At 43.8% G+C, this 17,887-nt stretch overlaps 1 protein-coding gene across 6 annotated transcripts in view; it reads left to right on the top strand.

Annotated features, from left to right (window-relative positions):
• The first annotated feature begins 5,903 nt into the window (after positions 1-5,903).
• Positions 5,904-17,887, top strand: part of UTP20 (UTP20 small subunit processome component) — a 90,545-nt gene continuing 78,561 nt past the window's right edge. For 4 of the 6 annotated variants that reach the window (XR_014784344.1, XM_084810144.1, XM_084810141.1 and 1 more), the window contains exons 1-6: positions 5,919-6,106; positions 7,563-7,643; positions 11,174-11,240; positions 12,603-12,735; positions 13,414-13,602; positions 17,602-17,683. Coding sequence is in view for 5 of the 6 variants with exons in the window: in XM_084810144.1 (XP_084666270.1) it covers positions 6,062-6,106; positions 7,563-7,643; positions 11,174-11,240; positions 12,603-12,735; positions 13,414-13,602; positions 17,602-17,683 (597 nt within the window). In the remaining variant the exon portion in view is untranslated. Of the gene's footprint in view, positions 6,107-7,562; positions 7,644-11,173; positions 11,241-12,602; positions 12,736-13,413; positions 13,603-17,601; positions 17,684-17,887 lie in introns of all 6 variants that reach the window. The other 2 variants (XM_084810142.1, XM_084810145.1) reach the window with 2 other exon arrangements.

Here is a 17,887-nt window from a genome sequence, read left to right as displayed (position 1 = left end):
AATCAGAGAAAGAAGGCTTCTTGACTCCATGGAGCCATTTTTGAGGACAAGTCCTTGTTCAAGTTGGGAAACACCCAGTGTGAGCAGAGGACTTGGCTCCATAGACCTGGTGGACAAGAAAACCCAGGCAGCAGCGGTGCCTTAGACACTTGGGATGTGGTTGATGCCAAGCAGGGATAATTGTTGCTTGGTGACTCTGTGGGGCTGGCAGCTATCCAGTGTAGTTATTGTGGCTGAGGCTAAGCAGGCTGTGTTTGCTTAGCCTGAACCAACACAATTCTTCACCCCTGGTCTTTTCAGCTGTCCAGGGGCAGTCCTCCTGACAGGTTAAAGGATCTTATAAGTAGGACAGGTTTGGAGGTCATGTGTCTGAGGTTGCGCATCTTCTGAGGCCAGTTCCCTCTCTCCTCCCCTCCCTGCACCTTTGCCCCCAGGCTGCTTGCTTTCCTTTATCCCAGGGATGAGGAACCTGTGGCTCTTGGAGGATTCCCAGCCAGCCTGCAAGGCTTTGTCTCCTCGGCCCCGCCCGCTCCTCCTTGGAGTCCGTGGAGGTGGAAAGACTTCTCTTCCTCTCTAGCCAGCACTGAAATGCAGTAAATTGCAGGTGTGGGGCCCAATTGGAGCCCTGGGGCAAGGGGGCTTCAACCCTTTGCTCCCTGCTGTGGTCTCCCAGTTGGGCCACTCATCCCTGCAATTTGCATTGGGAAAAACTGGCTTTGCTCCAATGGGAGTTTCCCCCCTCCCCACAATGCAAATTGCAGTGTGCGGGACTCAATCCGGATTGGGACTCTGGCCTCGGTTTGAGGCCCCATGGGAAAAATATTCCCCACCCCTACTTTAGCCTAACTTCTTGGCCCAGCTGCCTCTGGGCCCATACCTGTGCACTTCTTCCTGTTTCCAATATGTGCTTTCAGTGTAAGGGAAGCAGTTTTGGTTTCCCATGATTGTTTGTTTTTGGTATGTGTTTTGAAACATGATTTTCCAGCATACTTTGGAGGTTCCCCTGGTATGCAGGAGCCGCCTCCTAGCCTGTCCTTTCCCCCATTTTCCTACTCAGCACATCCACACAGAGGGAACCCATTTTGAAAATAAAGAGAATGATACTACACCACAACTCCCATAAAATTAAGTTGACATGGTTAGTTTAACCATGTGGGATTTCCTAAATATGAGCACTTCAGCAATGGCATAAACTGCCTAGGAAGGGTGTTGATGTGAAATCTTCTTTCCAGGAGGATTTCTACAAAATGGTGGACAGGTACCAGTCAAGAGTTGCATTGGAACAGAGAACTGAGCTACTGGATCATGGGAGGGGAACCTCCAGTCCAGGGGCCTAATCCAGCCATTGGACAGTTGGCATCCAGCCTGCGGAGCCTCCTTGGATTCCTCCACCAAGCACCGCCCTTGGAAGAATCCACACTGTTATGTGGTGACACATTCATATTTGTTGTCCCAGCAAAGTCTCTGATTAAACTGTTTCCCCACTTTTTAATAGCACTTTTAGCTCTACCCTGGAAAGACAGTCCCAGGAGACTGACTTCTGCAGCTGAACTAGACATGTCAAGATTTTGATGTCCTTGCTATTGGATAACACCTGTGACGTCAAGAATATTTCTTATTTAAAAACAAACAATGCCAATATGGTGTTTCTTTGGGGTGTCTGCAATCCGCCTTTCAGCACTAGAGTGAAATCTATTTTCTATTTTAAAGCAAAAAGGGTTTTCTCATTTATTTGAACAGTTAGCTATAAGTTGTCACAAAGTATTACTGTAATGTATATTGTTGATAAGAATTCATTGTATTTCATAGCAGGGCTATTCCTAATAATCTGTGTATGTTAACTGTAAGTGATTAGCAATAGATGTGATTAGTTCTGTATGTGCTGGGAGATAATTGAGTACTAGAATGAATCCTTGGAAATGGGAGAAGGAAGGTTGCCACAAGTGGATCAATCAAGTACTGGAAGCAGAAAGCTTAGCTTAGGAGGTATACCTTCATTAAGGTGTTACTGATGGCAATGGTAAACCTGGCTGCATCAAGGGCTCCCGAGGTCATGAATAGAAGGTATGACTAAGTCCAAAAAGTCAAGATGCACAAATGTGTGTTTAAGATAAAAGAACTAGAGTGTTATTAGGGTCAGATGGTAGAATTAGGAGCAGTGAAATGACCAGGTCTGACACTTAGGATGTGGTCAACACCATAGGGTTATAAAAAGCAAGGGTTTGATCTGATTGCCCAGAGTGATCCTAGGAAAACAGGAAGCCTACCAAACATGATTACCTAAGTTCTGCCATCCATTCTTGCCAGATAAGTAACTATAAATTCTTAATGATGACTGCTTTGTTTATTGAGATGAATAGAACATTGATTTTACTAAATACACTAGCAAAGTTTTCTATTATGCTTCTAGTCATCCTAATTGCCTTGTACATAGTAATGTGTTTTGCTTGTTTTATCATTGCAAAGTTTTGTTTTCTAGTACTCATTGAGCAATAAATACATATTTTGTGGTACCACTTGGTGTTATTGGCTTGACAGGTGTTTCAGGGACCACAACCCATATTAATTCTTGAAGCCCAAAACACTCAGCTGGGATTCATCCATCCGTTGCTGAGTGGAGTCTGTCCATATAGCCACAGTTTTCTCTCTTGGTCAAGTGAGTCACAGACACACATGTTCAAGTAAGAGAAACGAGCTAGTCGGATGGAGCCGGAATGGTCTTCCATCTCAACATTACCTAAGCAGGATTTGAGTTAACGACACTGTAGCAGCACTATCCTCTCCCCAAGTTATACCTACTGGGTGGAAACAGGTTGCTCCTAACTCCCATGAGCCCAGCCAGCATGACCAATGGTCAAGAATGCAGGGAGTTGTCATCCAAAACATCTGGAGGGCACCAGGTTGGGGAATCCTGATATGAGGGCTCTAGGCTGGAGTAGTATCATTGCATTGTTGGTATCTACTGTTAGTGAATCCTTACACCATCAGCACAAAGGATGTACAGAATTAGCAACATGATGGGGAAGAAATGGAAGTTATTCAGAATCCCATGGTCACTCAAGGTGGGTGGACAACAGCATGATGTAATGTCTGAAAATGACTTAGTTAACATTCCCATTGAAGTAAATGAAGAGCACAAAATGATTGCCCCCACCTCCTCCCATTCACCCCCATGGTCAGAGAGAGGACAGGATTATGGCTAATTGTGTAACCAGTCATGTCAGACCATAAGCCCAAGTCACAGAACACCAGTTATTGCTGTGTTGATTGGTACTTTTCCTGCCTGGCTAACGCGTGGGTGTTTGTGTTGCTACATTAGTTTTTGTTTCTAGAGCTATTGTTCTGCTGTTGGCTCCACTGCTGTTAACCCCAGAATAGCACCCACCTGACATAGTGGGTCAACGGGATTGCCCTACTCACCATCTCTCTCAGCACCTAATTCTACAGCTAGCTTTCTATACATATATTTGATTTTTAGCACTCTGAAACCTCCTGTCTAGTGTATTTAGATACACTTACTTAGAAGTTCAGCTAATTTTAATGGAATTTAATTTAAAACCACCATGGTTACAGTCATGTAGCTCTATACTTGCACTAGCTCAGTGCTAGTGCCACATTCTATTTCAGTGTGGGTGTGTTTTGGTGGTGATGAGTGGGTTGGGGGAGAGTAGTTACTGCAGTGAATATATTTATGTTCTTCATAGTTTGGGGAGATGTGTCCTTTGGTGCTAGTGAGAAAACCAAAGCAAATAAAAAAAGGAAAAGAGGCACAAAGTGGCAGGAGCATTATGCTACTGGTACAATTAACAAGATAATCTCTAATATTACTTGGGGGCATTTTTTGTCTTTTTTCTGCTATATTCTATATTGTTACATAAAAAACCTACTACTAATTGCCTGTAGCCAAATGTATTTATTGTTATTTAAAGAACTATTATGCCATTCAGTCTACACACACACCACAGGCTGTTTTACAAACACAAAAATCAATGTAATACAATCAGTATAGTTCAACAACATCAAACTAACAGATTAAAAACAGCACAAAAAGAGTTACTTGGGAAGTCCCATTGAACAAAGTAGGACTTACTTGTGAATAGACATGCATAGGATTCTCCTATAAAATTGTTTAAAGGTCTAGAAAAATAAAGAGGCTTTCAGCTGGCACTGATATGGTTTTCTTTACAATTCAAAGCGGGAGCACCCTGAGGTGCTTCCAAAAATGATCTTAGAATACAGGGAAAGATTATCTTAGTGCACAGATGAGAATGAGGTACATTCAGGTATCTTGGTCCCAAGCTGTACTGGGCTTTGAAGGTAAGCACTGGTATTTTGAACTGTGCCTGGAAATGGACAAACATATCTATCTTCATTGTATTTTACAAGTGGGACCCTGCAACACAATGTTGCAACATGTGCAATTTTCTGAATTTTCCTGAATTTTCTGTTCAGGATTCCAACCACTCCATCCCATTCCTTTCCCCAGGTTTTCCATTTCCTCCACAAGTCAGTCAGCTTTCTGTGAATGCTCAATCCTCATTGGCCTGATTTGTCTTCTCTCTCCATTTTGGGTTTTGTGGGGAGGTAGGGCAAACACTGGTGATGCCCAGTCCCAGCTATATTAAAATCTTAGATTTTCCCATTTATTTTTATGGGCAGTTCTGTTCTATTCCTGGGGACATTTTAAAATAGCTTCTCTGGGAGAACTAGGAGCTGACTTTGTGTATATCTGTGCCTCTTCCTCCCTTTCCAGCCACTCCGTTCTATTCCTTCCCCCACCCAGTTGTCAGATTATTTTTCACTCAGCCAGTCAACATTCTGTGCCATTGAGTTATTATGGGGCTATGTTTGTTTCTTGTTTGTCCCCTTAGTGCTTTCTTCCTGAAGTTGTGTGGGTGTGCTTGTGGCCCATCTGCAAAAGCTGGGGATACCCTAAGTCTGCTGATACCTCTCTCTTGCAGGTGGTATGTATGGTTTTGGCCCCAGCTCCATGAGCATGGTAAGTCTCAGATCTGCTTTTGAAGGAAAGAAAAACATATGTGATATTTCAAAAGCAAAAAACGTTTATGACTTAAAACAAAATCACATCCTTCTTTCAGAGAGCTCCGGTGCATGCATTATTTCCCCCTCCCTCCAGATGTTATCCTTCTAACAATCCCATGTAGTAGGTTGATCTCCAGTTGCTTACAGTCTCTCAATTTTTTCTTTCTTTCCCGTTCTTTAAGAAGAAACCGAGAGTGGTGATCTTGAAAGGGCTGGGCAAGAATAATTAAGGGCGCAATCCTATGCATGTTGAGACAGATAAAATGTCCTACAACTCCCAGTATCCCTCTAGCAAGCAATGCTGGCTGGGGCATGTCGGGAATTGTAGGACTTTTTTTCTGTCTAAACTTGCAAAGGATTGCGCCTTAAGCTGTATAGCAAAAAAGCATGCAAATACGGCCGCACACTTAGCAGAAAGTAAGTCTCACCAAACAGAATAGAAATAAAATCAAGGATCGGACTTCAAAAACGTGCCATACCGCTGCTGAAACGAGACTTAAGCTTTTTAAAGATAAAACAAAGTCCGCTTTAAGAAGTGATACACAAAAAACACTAATGGTAAAAACATTAGCGGAAGTACAATAAATACAGAGGTAGGACTAATCTGTTATATACAGCAACAATTGGCTTTCTCGTTCGTACTCTTTTGTTGGGCTCGGTTTCGGTTTTCGCCTCTCTTTTTATTTTCGGTCACAAGCAAATTAGTTTCCTGCTATTTGATCCCGGCGCGCCCGCAAGTACACGCCCTCGAAAGAGAGAGTAATCCTTCACTGGAACCGCAACATGAGACGCCTTCATTAATCCTCCATCTACGCACAGCCCAACGCTTACTTCCTTCTAACATCTCACGTGACGGTCGCATCCCAGAATCCTTCAGCCAAGATGGCGGCCTCCACCTGAGGTGGTCACACGTGCGTGTGTATGTGTACGCGTTGAGCAAATTGGGCTTAGGTAGTTGCCTGTTTAATAGACCGTCCATCAACCAGAACGTAGCTTGTTCCCCTAGATCCTCGCAGTCATGAAGACCAAGTCGTCTTCTCACAAGTCTGAGAACACGCACAGGGTAAGATACGGGGGGACCGGGTGGCGGGAGGCATCTGAAATTCTGACTCTTCTGCAAGCTAAGTTTAGCGCTTGGTTCAATGCTAAGGGCTCACTGAACTTCAGGGAACAATAAATCTGATACCCATATCGGTCTCTGAAAAAGCGATTAGAGCAGAGACTGTTCCGTAGTCAATGTAGGTGCACAATACATTTCGGTTCCTATGCGATACGCTGTGGATATTTGTAGCTCCTGCGAAAATATACCGCAGCTAATGCCCAGGACCAATAATGCCCAATAGCAACTGTATGCATAGTATTTTGATCTTCTCTGTCATCCCTCCCCACCCCCGCAACACTGTAGGTGTTCTGGTCTTGGATAACATGAGATCTAGGTGATTCTAATAAGCCAGCTTCTAAAGCATGCTGTTTGTCTTTAAGAACATAATTTGTTCTGCTTGTTAGATCTTGATGTTTTGATGTATTCCCAAAGCTGAAGCTTTGGGTAGGTGCAAAGTGCTTCCGATCCTGTATAGAGTGCAAGGAAAAGACATACTCTCTATCTATTAGAATACTGATTGCTGATAGTCCTAATATGCCTGGAAAGCCTCTCATGTTGACTTCCTACTTTGGATTGTGTGTTGCTTTACTGAACATTGTGTATGAAAATTAAGCTTGCATTGCTGCTACTTTGGTCCTGAAGACAGTTAACTAGAATAAGTCTCAATAATTTTAATGGAATTTAACTTTGAACTGAAATTAGTGGGACATACTTTCATGTAAACATATTTGGAATTACTTGCAAGGCATTTTCTTCTCTGCCCCATTTCCCAGCTTTCTGTGGGGCATCACAAATGGAATGTAGTATCCTATGCCTATTTAGACAGAAAAATGTCCTACAATTCGCAGCATTCCCCAGCTAGCTGGCTGGGGAATGCTGGGACTTGTAGGACTTCTTTTCTGTCTAAACATGCATAGGACTATGTCTTAAGTAAACACTCTTTTTCTGTAGCGAGTGGTAAAAGATGTGCACTCAGGTGTGCCAGTCCAAAGATTCATTTAATAAAATTCAGCCCTGGGCAGGAGTCTCGATTCATTTAATAAAGGAAGCTAACCATATGTATGCAGAAAAACAAGCACACAGATGAACTGCCTTCAATGAAAGAAATGGGTGAGCTAGTTCTGGACAGAGGAGCTCCATTTGTGCAGTGGAGCCCCCCACTCAGAACTGATTGCTGGATTAGGCCAAGAGTCTCTCTGACTGTCATATTTGGGGATGGGAGCCTGTATGGAAAATTGGACTAAATAACCTTCAGATCTGTGTTGGCCCCAGAAGAACCTGATTTCACTTAATTCTATAGGTTATGCTGTCTCATGAGCGCTGTGTCAAATACTTTTAAAGGCAAAGCTGCAGAGAATTTGGTGATGTGACGATTATTGAAAAACAACCAAAATAACTTCTACTATTTCTATTTCAGTTTCTCACCTTCTCCGAACGCTTAAGCAATGTAAACATTGACATTATTCATCGCATTGACAGAACAGGGAGCTATGCTGAGGTAAGGTCAATGTTGTTGTTTTGAGGTTTTATTGCTATCCTTCCGGTAAAGATCATGAAGCTTCTAGTGTATATTAGAGCATTTCCAGATGTCATCTTCACCAGTGACGGGAGCAGCAAACTCAGAAGTGAAACAGGAAGTGAATGTTTTCCCTTTCAAAATCAACAGTGAGCTTTCTGTTTTTGCATTGATTAATCTCTCCATGGGTGTCTGAGAGTCATGGGAACAAGGTGAGGCTTGTTGCTCATTGCATATTGGTCTTGCCTTGTCCGTATTTGTGCCTGTATTTGTGACACCCAAGCATGAGACATCCAGCTATGAGACAGAACAGGAGGAGGACTGTCATATATATGTGGACGTTGTTTTTATGCAAATTGTCACAGCATTCCATATGGCAGGAAAATAATTGGTATATTGCCAACATTCGCTGGATCATGGAGAAAGCAAGAGAATTCCAGAAAAACGTCTATTTCTGCTTCATTGGCTATGCTAAAGCCTTTGATTGTGTGGATCACAACAAACTGTGGCAAATTCTGAAAGAGATGGGAGTACCAGACCACCTTAACTGTCTCCTGAGAAACCTGTACGAGGGTCAAGAAGCAACAGTAAGAACCAGACATGGAACAACCGATTGGTTCAACATTGGGAAAGGAGTACGACAAGGCTGTGTATTGTCGCCCTGCTTATTTAACTTATATGCAGAGTACATCATGAGAAATGCCGGGTTGGATGAATCACAGGTCGGAATTAAGATTGCTGGGAGAAATATCAACAACCTCCGATACACAGACGATACCACCCTAATGGCAGAAAGCGAAGAGGATCTCAAGAGCCTCTTGTTGAGGGTGAAAGTGGAGAGTGCAAATGATGGTTTTAAACTCAACATTAAACAAACGAAGATCATGGCATCTGGCCCCATCACTTCTTGGCATATAGAAGGGGAAGAAATGGCAGCAGTGACAGATTTTATTTTCTTGGGCTCCAAGATCACTGCAGATGGTGACTGCAGCCATGAAATTAAAAGACGCTTGCTCCTTGGGAGGAAAGCTGTGGCAAACCTACACAGCATAGTAAGAAGCAGAGACATCACCTTGCCGACAAAGGTCCGTCTAATCAAAGCTATGGTTTTCCCAGTAGTAACATATGGCTGTGAGAGCTGGACTATAAGGAAGGCTGAGCGCCGAAGAATTGATGCTTTCGAACTGTGGTGCTGGAGAAGACTCTTACGAGTCCCCTGGACTGCAAGGAGGTCAAATCAGTCCATCCTAAAGGAAATCAACCCTGAGTGCTCATTGGAAGGACAGATACTGAAGCTGAAGCTCAAATATTTTGGCCACCTAATGCGAAGAGAAAAGTAACTGGAAAAGACCCTGATGCTGGGAAAGACTGAAGGCCAAAGGAGAAGGGGACGGCAGAGGATGAGATGGCTAGATAGCATCACGGATGCAATGAATATGAACTTGAGCACACTCCGGGAGAGAGCGCAGGACAGGAAGGCCTGGCGTGCTATGGTCCATGGGGTCACGGAGAGTCGGACACGACTTAACAGCTGAACAACAACAACCTGTACATAGATGTTTTATTTTATGAATAAACCTGTTTGGCTTTTGGAGGTGGGAAAAGAAGATAAAAAATTTGGGGAAAACCTAAGTGCATATTTTATATGCTCCTTAAGTAATACTGTTGACATTAGAGCCGCTTGCAATGTGTAAAGATAGATTCAGATATGACTTTGAAAGTATGTGTGCTTAAATTAGGGGCCAATTTACATTAAAAGACAGAAAATCACCTTTTCCCTGACATGCTGGCTGGGTTTTATTTATTTATTTATTAAATCTATTAATCGCCCATCTGACTGGTCACCCAGCCACTCTGGGCGATGTACAACCCACCATAAAACAATTTAAAACAATAAAATTTTACCATAATTTTTTTTTTTAAATACCCTAACCCACCCCAAATGCCTGCCTGAACAACCACGTTTTTAATGCACGACGGAAGCTCATTAAAGAGGGGGCATGATGGAGTTCCCTAGGGAGGGAGTTCCACAGAGTGGGGGCCACCACAGAGAAGGCCCTCTCCCTCGTCCCCACCAGTCTAGCTGTCCTGGCTGATGGGACAGAGAGAAGGCCATCTGAGGCTGATCTTGTTAAGCGGCCTGTCTGGTGTTGCTGGAGGCGCTCCTTAAGATAGGCTGGGCCGGAACCATATAGGGTTTTAAAGGTCAAAACCAACACCTTGAATTTGGCCCGGAAAACAACTGGTAACTAGTGCAACTCCTTCAGCACTGGAGTGATGTGATCTCGCCGGCGGCTGCCTTTAATCAGGCGAGCCGCCGCGTTCTGTACCAGCTGCAGCTTCCGAACCGTCTTCAAGGGTAACCCCACGTAGAGCGCATTACAGTAGTCTAAACGAGAGGAGACCAGGGCATGTACTACCGATGGGAGCAGATGGTCGGGAAGGAAGGGGCGCAGCCGCTGTATCAGATGGAGTTGATACAGCGCTGTCCGGCTCACAGCTGACACCTGAGCCTCCATGGACAGCTGGGAGTCCAAAATGACCCCCAGGCTGCGGACCTGGTCTTTCAAGGGTAGCCGTACCCCATTCAACACCAGGTCAACATCCCCCAGCCTCCTACAACACACAACATGAGGTTGAATATGGGTTAAAACATGGATTGTTGTGTTGTGTGAACCCAGGCATGCTAACAAACCATGGTTTGTTAACCATGAACAACCCAAAGTTCATAATCCCACAACAAACCAACAATCCCACAAAGCTAGAGTCAGGAGATCCGGGTTCTAGTCCCCACTCAGCCATGAAAGCTCACTGGGTGACTCTGGGCCAGTCACAGACTCTCAGCCCAGCCCAGCTCACAGGGCTGTTGTTGTGAGGATAAAATGGAGGAGAAGGAGGACTATGTACGCTGCCTTTGGTTCTTTAAGGAGGAAAAAAGGTGGGATGTAACTGTAAGAAATAAATAAATAAACCAACCAACCAACCACGGGTTCCCTTTGTGGGTTGTTTGCAGTTAACAAACGATGGTTTGTTAGTGCGGCTGGGTTCACACAACACAACCCATGGTTCAGCGACAACCGACACTCAACCCATACTCATCCTTGAGTATGGGTTGTCATTCTGTGTGAACCCAGTCGCTGTTTTTCTGCATGAGAGCTGGTGTAGTTCCAATCCAGAGAAGCAACAGAAAGAGATCAGTGACCACACCAGTGCTTTTGTTTGAACAATTTCTCCCTCCTGCCATGGAGCTGTAGAATCATTGCCATCTAATTATAGTATTTGGTTATAATTGGCATTCTTCTTGTATGTTTAGTGATTTTCAGGTGCTATAATTATTTGTAGATAACTGCTGTAGTTTTGCAGGGATTTGTATATCCCTTTGAATGAAGAATTTAATAATTCAGTCATGCTTTATATGTCACAGAATACAAAGTTTTCTTATATGAGCCTTATTCTTCGGAGAATTGAGCTTCATGTGTATATATTTTGGCTAATGTACATTCTTGTTTCAGGAGGTTGAAACATATTTTCATGAAGGACTGGAGAAATGGAGAGAGCTGAACCTTACTCGGCACTTTGGTATCTCTTTTTATCAAAATGTTTTGCACTCATATTTCTTTTGGGGTGTTATACAAAGATGTTCCATGTTTTTTTGGTCCTGGGTCAGAAATGTATATTGAGACTAAGAGTTTCAGCTGATCTAGCTATAAGTTAATACACAGTTAGTAGTATGTATGCATTATGAACATAGCGTGTCAGATAAACATGCTGTGCTTTTCCTATGATGACTTTTGTACAAATTTCAGTGTTAGACTAAAAGTGGTGTGATGTTTTCTGAAAGTTTCCAAGGTTGGCGTAATTCCATTTCTTTTCTCCAGTACTTGCACTTATCTATGGGATGGCCGTCAAAGTATGCCCAGAACCTAGCATTGCAGCTTAGCTTGTGATAAGTGATGCAATCAGTCCACTGTATTGGCAGTTGTGGATTTGCATTTTCTGGTGATTTTGGATGGGAAGGGTCAGAAAATTGCTGATAAATTCCTATTGTTTCAAGTTTGCAAAGCTTTCTTCTACCTTCAGCTGCATTTTCTTTCTGTTTCCCAAACATTTCTTTAATATCTGTGGAAAAAGTAATTTTCAGTGTAAAAGCTTCACCACAGTTAATCCCTTGTACCTTTACAATGGATCTTGGCAACTTGTGGCCATCCAGACGTTTTGGCCTACAACTCCCATCAGCACTAGCCAGCATAGCCAGTGGTGAGGAATCATGGCAATTCAAGGCCAAAGCATCTGGAGGGCTCTTAAGTTGCCCACCCCTGCCTTACAATAGTGTGTGTGTGTGTGTGTGTGTGTGAGTGAGAGAGAGAGAGGGAGAGGGAGGAGACTGGCATAGAGATCATTTAAGCTGACGAACCACTCCTAATTTCCACATGCAGAGAGTTCTTTCTTTCCTAGAAAGGTGTATCTTTTCAGTTTCTGTTTAGATAACCTTTCATGGGCAAGTGAGCCATGCTGGGAGCTTCTGGCTAGGGAGCCCTGCAAAAGATTTCCCATCTTCACCTGCAAGGTCTCGCATGCTTGGATTATACTCCATGGATGCATGTTCTTAATCACCTACTGACTTTTTAAAGGCTCAAAGTTGGGAGCCTGGAGTTGTGAGCAAAAGCTGGAGGAAAGGGGATATGTCCTGCCCGTTCTTACTATGCCGTAACTCAGACAGAAACTTTTTACAAAATCAACTGAGGTTGCAGTCCTATACACACTTACTTGGGAGCAAGCCCCATTGAAGATAGTGTGACTTTTACATGTGAACAGATAAGCATAGGCATGCAGTATGAATTGGTATTGTGAGTTTGGCTGGAGAAGATTAGCTGTTGTTTTTGGAATTCCATTAAATCATGATTAAGATTTATTTCTAAAGTTTTTGTTTGATTTTCACAGTGACATTTTATAGGCAGATAGTCAACAAATGCCAGTCTTTCAACCAGCTAGTGTACCATCAGAATGACATTGTGCAGAGCTTGAAAACCCACCTGCAAGTGAAAAACAGTCTTGCTTTTCAACCGCTTTTGGAGTAAGTACATATTGTTGTCATCTAAAATATCATTTTTGATATCCTAGAGTATTGTTTGTGCATCTCTGGAAAACTTTATTTTTAAGTGTACTGCTTTACAATACTTGTGTTAGAACATATCCACACAAATGTAGGCTGATATTTTCATGAAACTTAGAGTGTGTACTAATAACGATGCTTAAAATGAAACATTTTAACTTTTCAATCACACATACACACAGTAGTCTCTTTGCATAACAAATGGCACAGCTGGTAACTGTACTTCCATTGTTTTGTTCCCAAGACTTTTAAGTTATCTACATGCTTGAGCCTACATCACTCTATGGTGTAGAATGAGTGTGAGGTCCAATGGATTGGGTATTGGACTGGTAAATTTGGGGTCGTATCCAAGATCAGCCCCTTGGTCCATTGGGTGGCTTTGGGTAATTTGCTGTTTCTCAGACTCTCTTTCCAACATGGGAATTATGCTAGTTGTATCTGCCTCTTAGGACTGTTGTGAGGTGAAGTTACCTGGGATGAACCTTAAGGATGTGTTGGGCCATAAATGTTAAAATGTGAGCACGCCGTGGGATAGCAAGATGTTTTCCCATAGATATTTGTAACTACTGTTAGATGTATGGGTTTAAATGATAATGTGCTGTCATTTGACCTTTTTCTGCTCTGTGTTTTTCAACCTAGCCTGGTGGTGCAGTTGGCTCGTGATCTCCAGACAGATTTCTATCCTCATTTTCAAGACTTTTTTCTGTCAATTACAAGATTGTTGGATACCCAGGACACAGAACTGCTAGAATGGGCTTTCACATGTCTTTCTTACCTTTACAAATACTTATGGAGGCTAATGGTGAAGGATATGTCCAACATTTATGGGTAAGCATTTTCATCTATCTAAAATGATATAGAGGATGCCAGTGCACAAGTCTTTTGAACTGCACTATTTGCATGCTGCTTTTCGGGGCTGGACTAGGTGGCCTTTTAGTTCCTTTCAACTCTGGATTCTTAACAACCAGTGTAATCGCTTGTGGTCCTGATTCTGTGGATACAAAGGGTAGTATATTGATTACCCACTTCTACATTTATTGAAAAGAAAAAAAATCATTTGCAGTGCTTTAAGGGAAGCCAAATATCTGAACCTGATGATGTTTATTATTGATATGTACTCAGGGTTGTGTATATTCTCTGACTTGGGGCAAACACCAGATTTGGAACTAGGCACAGAATTCAGTATTCTAAGAATCTCAGCTTTGATTTAAAGTTTAGCAGAATCAGTTATGCAAGTTTGTTTGACTTGCATAATATGTGCAAGTTGCCAATTTAGCTTTTCCTCGCAGAAGAACCAGGGTTACTTCAATATGGATTTTTTTAAAAAAAAATCACAGAGTACACTCAGTCCTTTTATTTAAACAGTTATTTAGATGTATCTTGCTCCATTTGCCTTTTAGACCTATCATTGTTAGTTGAATGTCCCTTTGCCTGTGAAACTTAAGTCCTAATGAATATCCAGTAGAGTGAACGAATGGCCAACCCTTGTGCTGTGCTCTGTTGTTGTTGTTATATTGGCTGTAATCCATGCTGTTCCTATTGGTACCCATCTGAGATCTAGAATAACAAGCATGGTCCTGTTCAAATTTTTTCAAGGTGGTGGAAAAGGGGGCTGGGACAAGAGGAGATTTTCCTTCCTTCATCTGTCCCACTTCACACCCACCTCCATGCTTCCTGTCTTCATGGAGCTATTTTTGAGGACAAGTCCCTGTTCAAGCTGGAAAACACCCAGTGTGAGTAGAGGACTTGACTCCATAGACCTGGTGCACAAGAAAACCCAGGCACTTGGGATGTGGTTGATGCCAAGCAGGGACAATTGTTGCTTGGTGACTCTGTGGGGCTGGCAGCTATCCAGTGTAGTTATTGTGGCTGAGGCTAAGCAAGTCATATTTGCTTAGCCTGAACCAACACAATTCCTCACCCCTGGTCTTTTCAGCTGTCCAGGGGCAGTCCTCCTGACAGGTTAAAGGATCTTATAAGTAGGACAGGTTTGGAGGTCATGTGTCTGAGGTTGCGCATCTTCTGAGGCCAGTTCCCTCTCTCCTCCCCTCCCTGCACCTTTGCCCCCAGGCTGCTTGCTTTCCTTTATCCCAGGGATGAGGAACCTGCGGCTCTTGGAGGATTCCCAGCCAGCCTGCAAGGCTTTGTCTCCTCGGCCCCGCCCGCTCCTCCTTGGAGTCCGTGGAGGTGGAAAGACTTCTCTTCCTCTCCAGCCAGCACTGAAATGCAGCAAATTGCAGGCGTGGGGCCGAATTGGAGCCCTGGGGCAAGGGGGCTTCAACCCTTTGCTCCCTGCTGTGGTCTCCCAGTTGGGCCACTCATCCCTGCAATTTGCATTGGGAAAAACTGGCTTTGCTCCAATGGGAGATTCCCCCCTCCCCACAATGCAAATTGCAGTGTGCGGGACTCAATCCGGATTGGGACTCTGGCCTCGGTTTGAGGCCCCATGGGAAAAATATTCCCCACCCCTGCTTTAGCCTAACTTCTTGGCCCAGCTGCCTCTGGGCCCATACCTGTGCACTTCTTCCTGTTTCCAATATGTGCTTTCAGTGTAAGGGAAGCAGTTTTGGTTTCCCATGATTGTTTGTTTTTGGTATGTGTTTTGAAACATGATTTTCCAGCATACTTTGGAGGTTCCCCTGGTATGCAGGAGCCGCCTCCTAGCCTGTCCTTTCCCCCATTTTCCTACTCAGCACATCCACACAGAGGGAACCCATTTTGAAAATAAGGAGAATGATACTACACCACAACTCCCATAAAATTAAGTTGACATGGTTAGTTTAACCATGTGGGATTTCCTAAATATGAGCACTTCAGCAATGGCATAAACTGCCTAGGAAGGGTGTTGATGTGAAATCATCTTTCCAGGAGGATTTCTACAAAAGGGTGGACAGGTACCAATCAAGAGTTGCCTTGGAACAGAGAACTGAGCTACTGGATCATGGGAGGGGAACCTCCAGTCCAGGGGCCTATTCCAGCCCATGGATGTTTGGCGTCCAGGCTGCAGAGCGATTCCTCCACCAAGCACCGCCCTTGGAAGAATCCATGCTATTATCTCCAATCTGAGATTGGAGGTAACAGTGGGGTTGTGGATGATGGGAGAGTCAGACAGCGCTGGGTGGAGTGGCTGCTGTTTCCATTACTGGCTGAGTCTGTTCGTGTGGCATGTACCATCCGTATGGGGATGATGTGCATCATCCAAAGCCTGGGACTCAGCAGGCACTAGGAGGAACTAGTAACTACATAATGCATTGTATCCTTCCAACGGGGATGAATGAATTAATATGAAGATTACTGTAGGAAATTGCAAGGTCATTTTGGTCGAATCTTTGCTAGGTACAGTCATCTGCACAAGGCACAGGCAGCATAGTCTGCATGTACATTGCTCAAGCATGATTAAGTGCATAGTGTGACGTCATTAGCTGTAATTGGCAGCAACAAGTTGCACGCTTGCCCTTGTCAGACTGGTGCAGCTTGGTTCCAAAGTAGGGCAGATTTCACGAGAATGACAAAGATTGTATCAGCAGACACTGTAGTCTAGGGGGAGATATGCCTCTGTCTTAATACATACATTTGCATAGTTCTTGAAATCCAAGATTTCACAGTGAGATTTGGGGGCGGTTGGAGGAGTTTAAAGTACTCCCCACAATACTTAAGTAGAAATAATTATTGTTATAAATAAGAAGTTAATTTAATAATTTTAGTGACTCTGTTTGCATCCCTCTTTCAAGGCTGCTCCAGCTCTAATCTGTGTTTGTTTTTATCTGTCACTGCTCCAGTGGGAAGTTTTTAATGCTGCTTTTATATGTTGGACCTTTCTATTGTATGTATTTTCAATTTCTATTCTTGTTATGAGCTGCCCTGAGAACTTGGTGTTAGGGTGGCATATGAATGCCTAATGGTACAATCCTATTAGGATCCTCATCAGCCTCCAAACTCAGAGGCTGACAGGCATCCTATGCAGAGTGGGATGAGCGCAGAGGTGATATTCACTTCTGCCTTCCTCCTGCTCTACATTTTTGCTAGATGGGCTTTTTTGCCCATCTAGCTGGGGCTTTGCAGAGTGGGAGTGAAGGAGGCCAGGAAGGCTGGACGATTCCTCATAAGCTGGCCACCGCAGTCCCCTCCCCTCCCTGCTCATAGAACTGTCCCCTTCCCTTACTCTCTGAATTTGCCTTTGTGAGCTTGGAGAAGCAGCCAGCACAGTTCTCTCCACGCCGGCTGTGAGAGGGAGGGGGAGGGGAGCTCGGACTCCTGGGCCCAGAACCTGAACTATCGTATGGCCCCCCAGATGCTTTGTGGGACCATAGGGTTGCTCTCTACAGTTAGTAAATCCAATGACTTACCATGACCCTAGGAACACAGGCATCTGCTTTCTATGGCTTCAAACCGCATGTCTGTGTAGCTCAGTATTGTTGACACTGACTGGCAGCAGCTCTCCAGGATTTCAGACAGGGCTCTTTCCCAGCCTTACCTAGAGATGCCAGGGCTTGAACGTGGGGCTCTCTGCATGCAAAGCATGAGCATTATTGTTGAGCCCTACCTTGCCCAAATCAGAATAAATACATGTTTAGATACTCGCCTTGCATTAGATCAGGGGTAGGCAACCTGCTGCCCTTCAGATGTTCTGGACTACAACTCTCATAAGCCCCAGCCAGCATGGCCAATGGTCAGGGAGAATAGGAGTTGCTGTCCAAAACATCTGGAGAGCACCATGTTGTCTACCATCGTGTTAGATGGTGGATTCTGGTAAGTATTGTTGAAGGAATGAAGTAACCCTGCCAGGTTTTTATTCTTACATTAATATGTTTGAATGTTGCATTATAGATTGTACAGCACCTTGTTGGCCCACCACAAACAGCACATCAGGAACTTTGCAGCAGAAAGCTTCACCTTCCTGATGAGGAAGGTAGGTGATGTGCGAGACAGGGTGTGACGGGAAGAGAGAGTGCCTATTTTTCAAATCAAGTTGAGTATTGGTCCTTAACACAGTAGAAAGGGTTGCTAGGCCTCCCTTGTTTTTAAGAAATGTTTGTCATCCATTTAGTTCAGTGAACATATGAAGTTGCCTTATACTTAATTGAGATCATTAGTCTGGCCAGTACTGTCTGCT

The sequence above is a fragment of the Heloderma suspectum genome, chromosome 7, assembly GCF_057233095.1.
Source record: "Heloderma suspectum isolate Gila_16-S chromosome 7, 16-S_ref, whole genome shotgun sequence".
Lineage (NCBI taxonomy): Eukaryota > Metazoa > Chordata > Lepidosauria > Squamata > Helodermatidae > Heloderma > Heloderma suspectum.
This window is presented reverse-complemented; position numbering and strand designations above follow the sequence as displayed.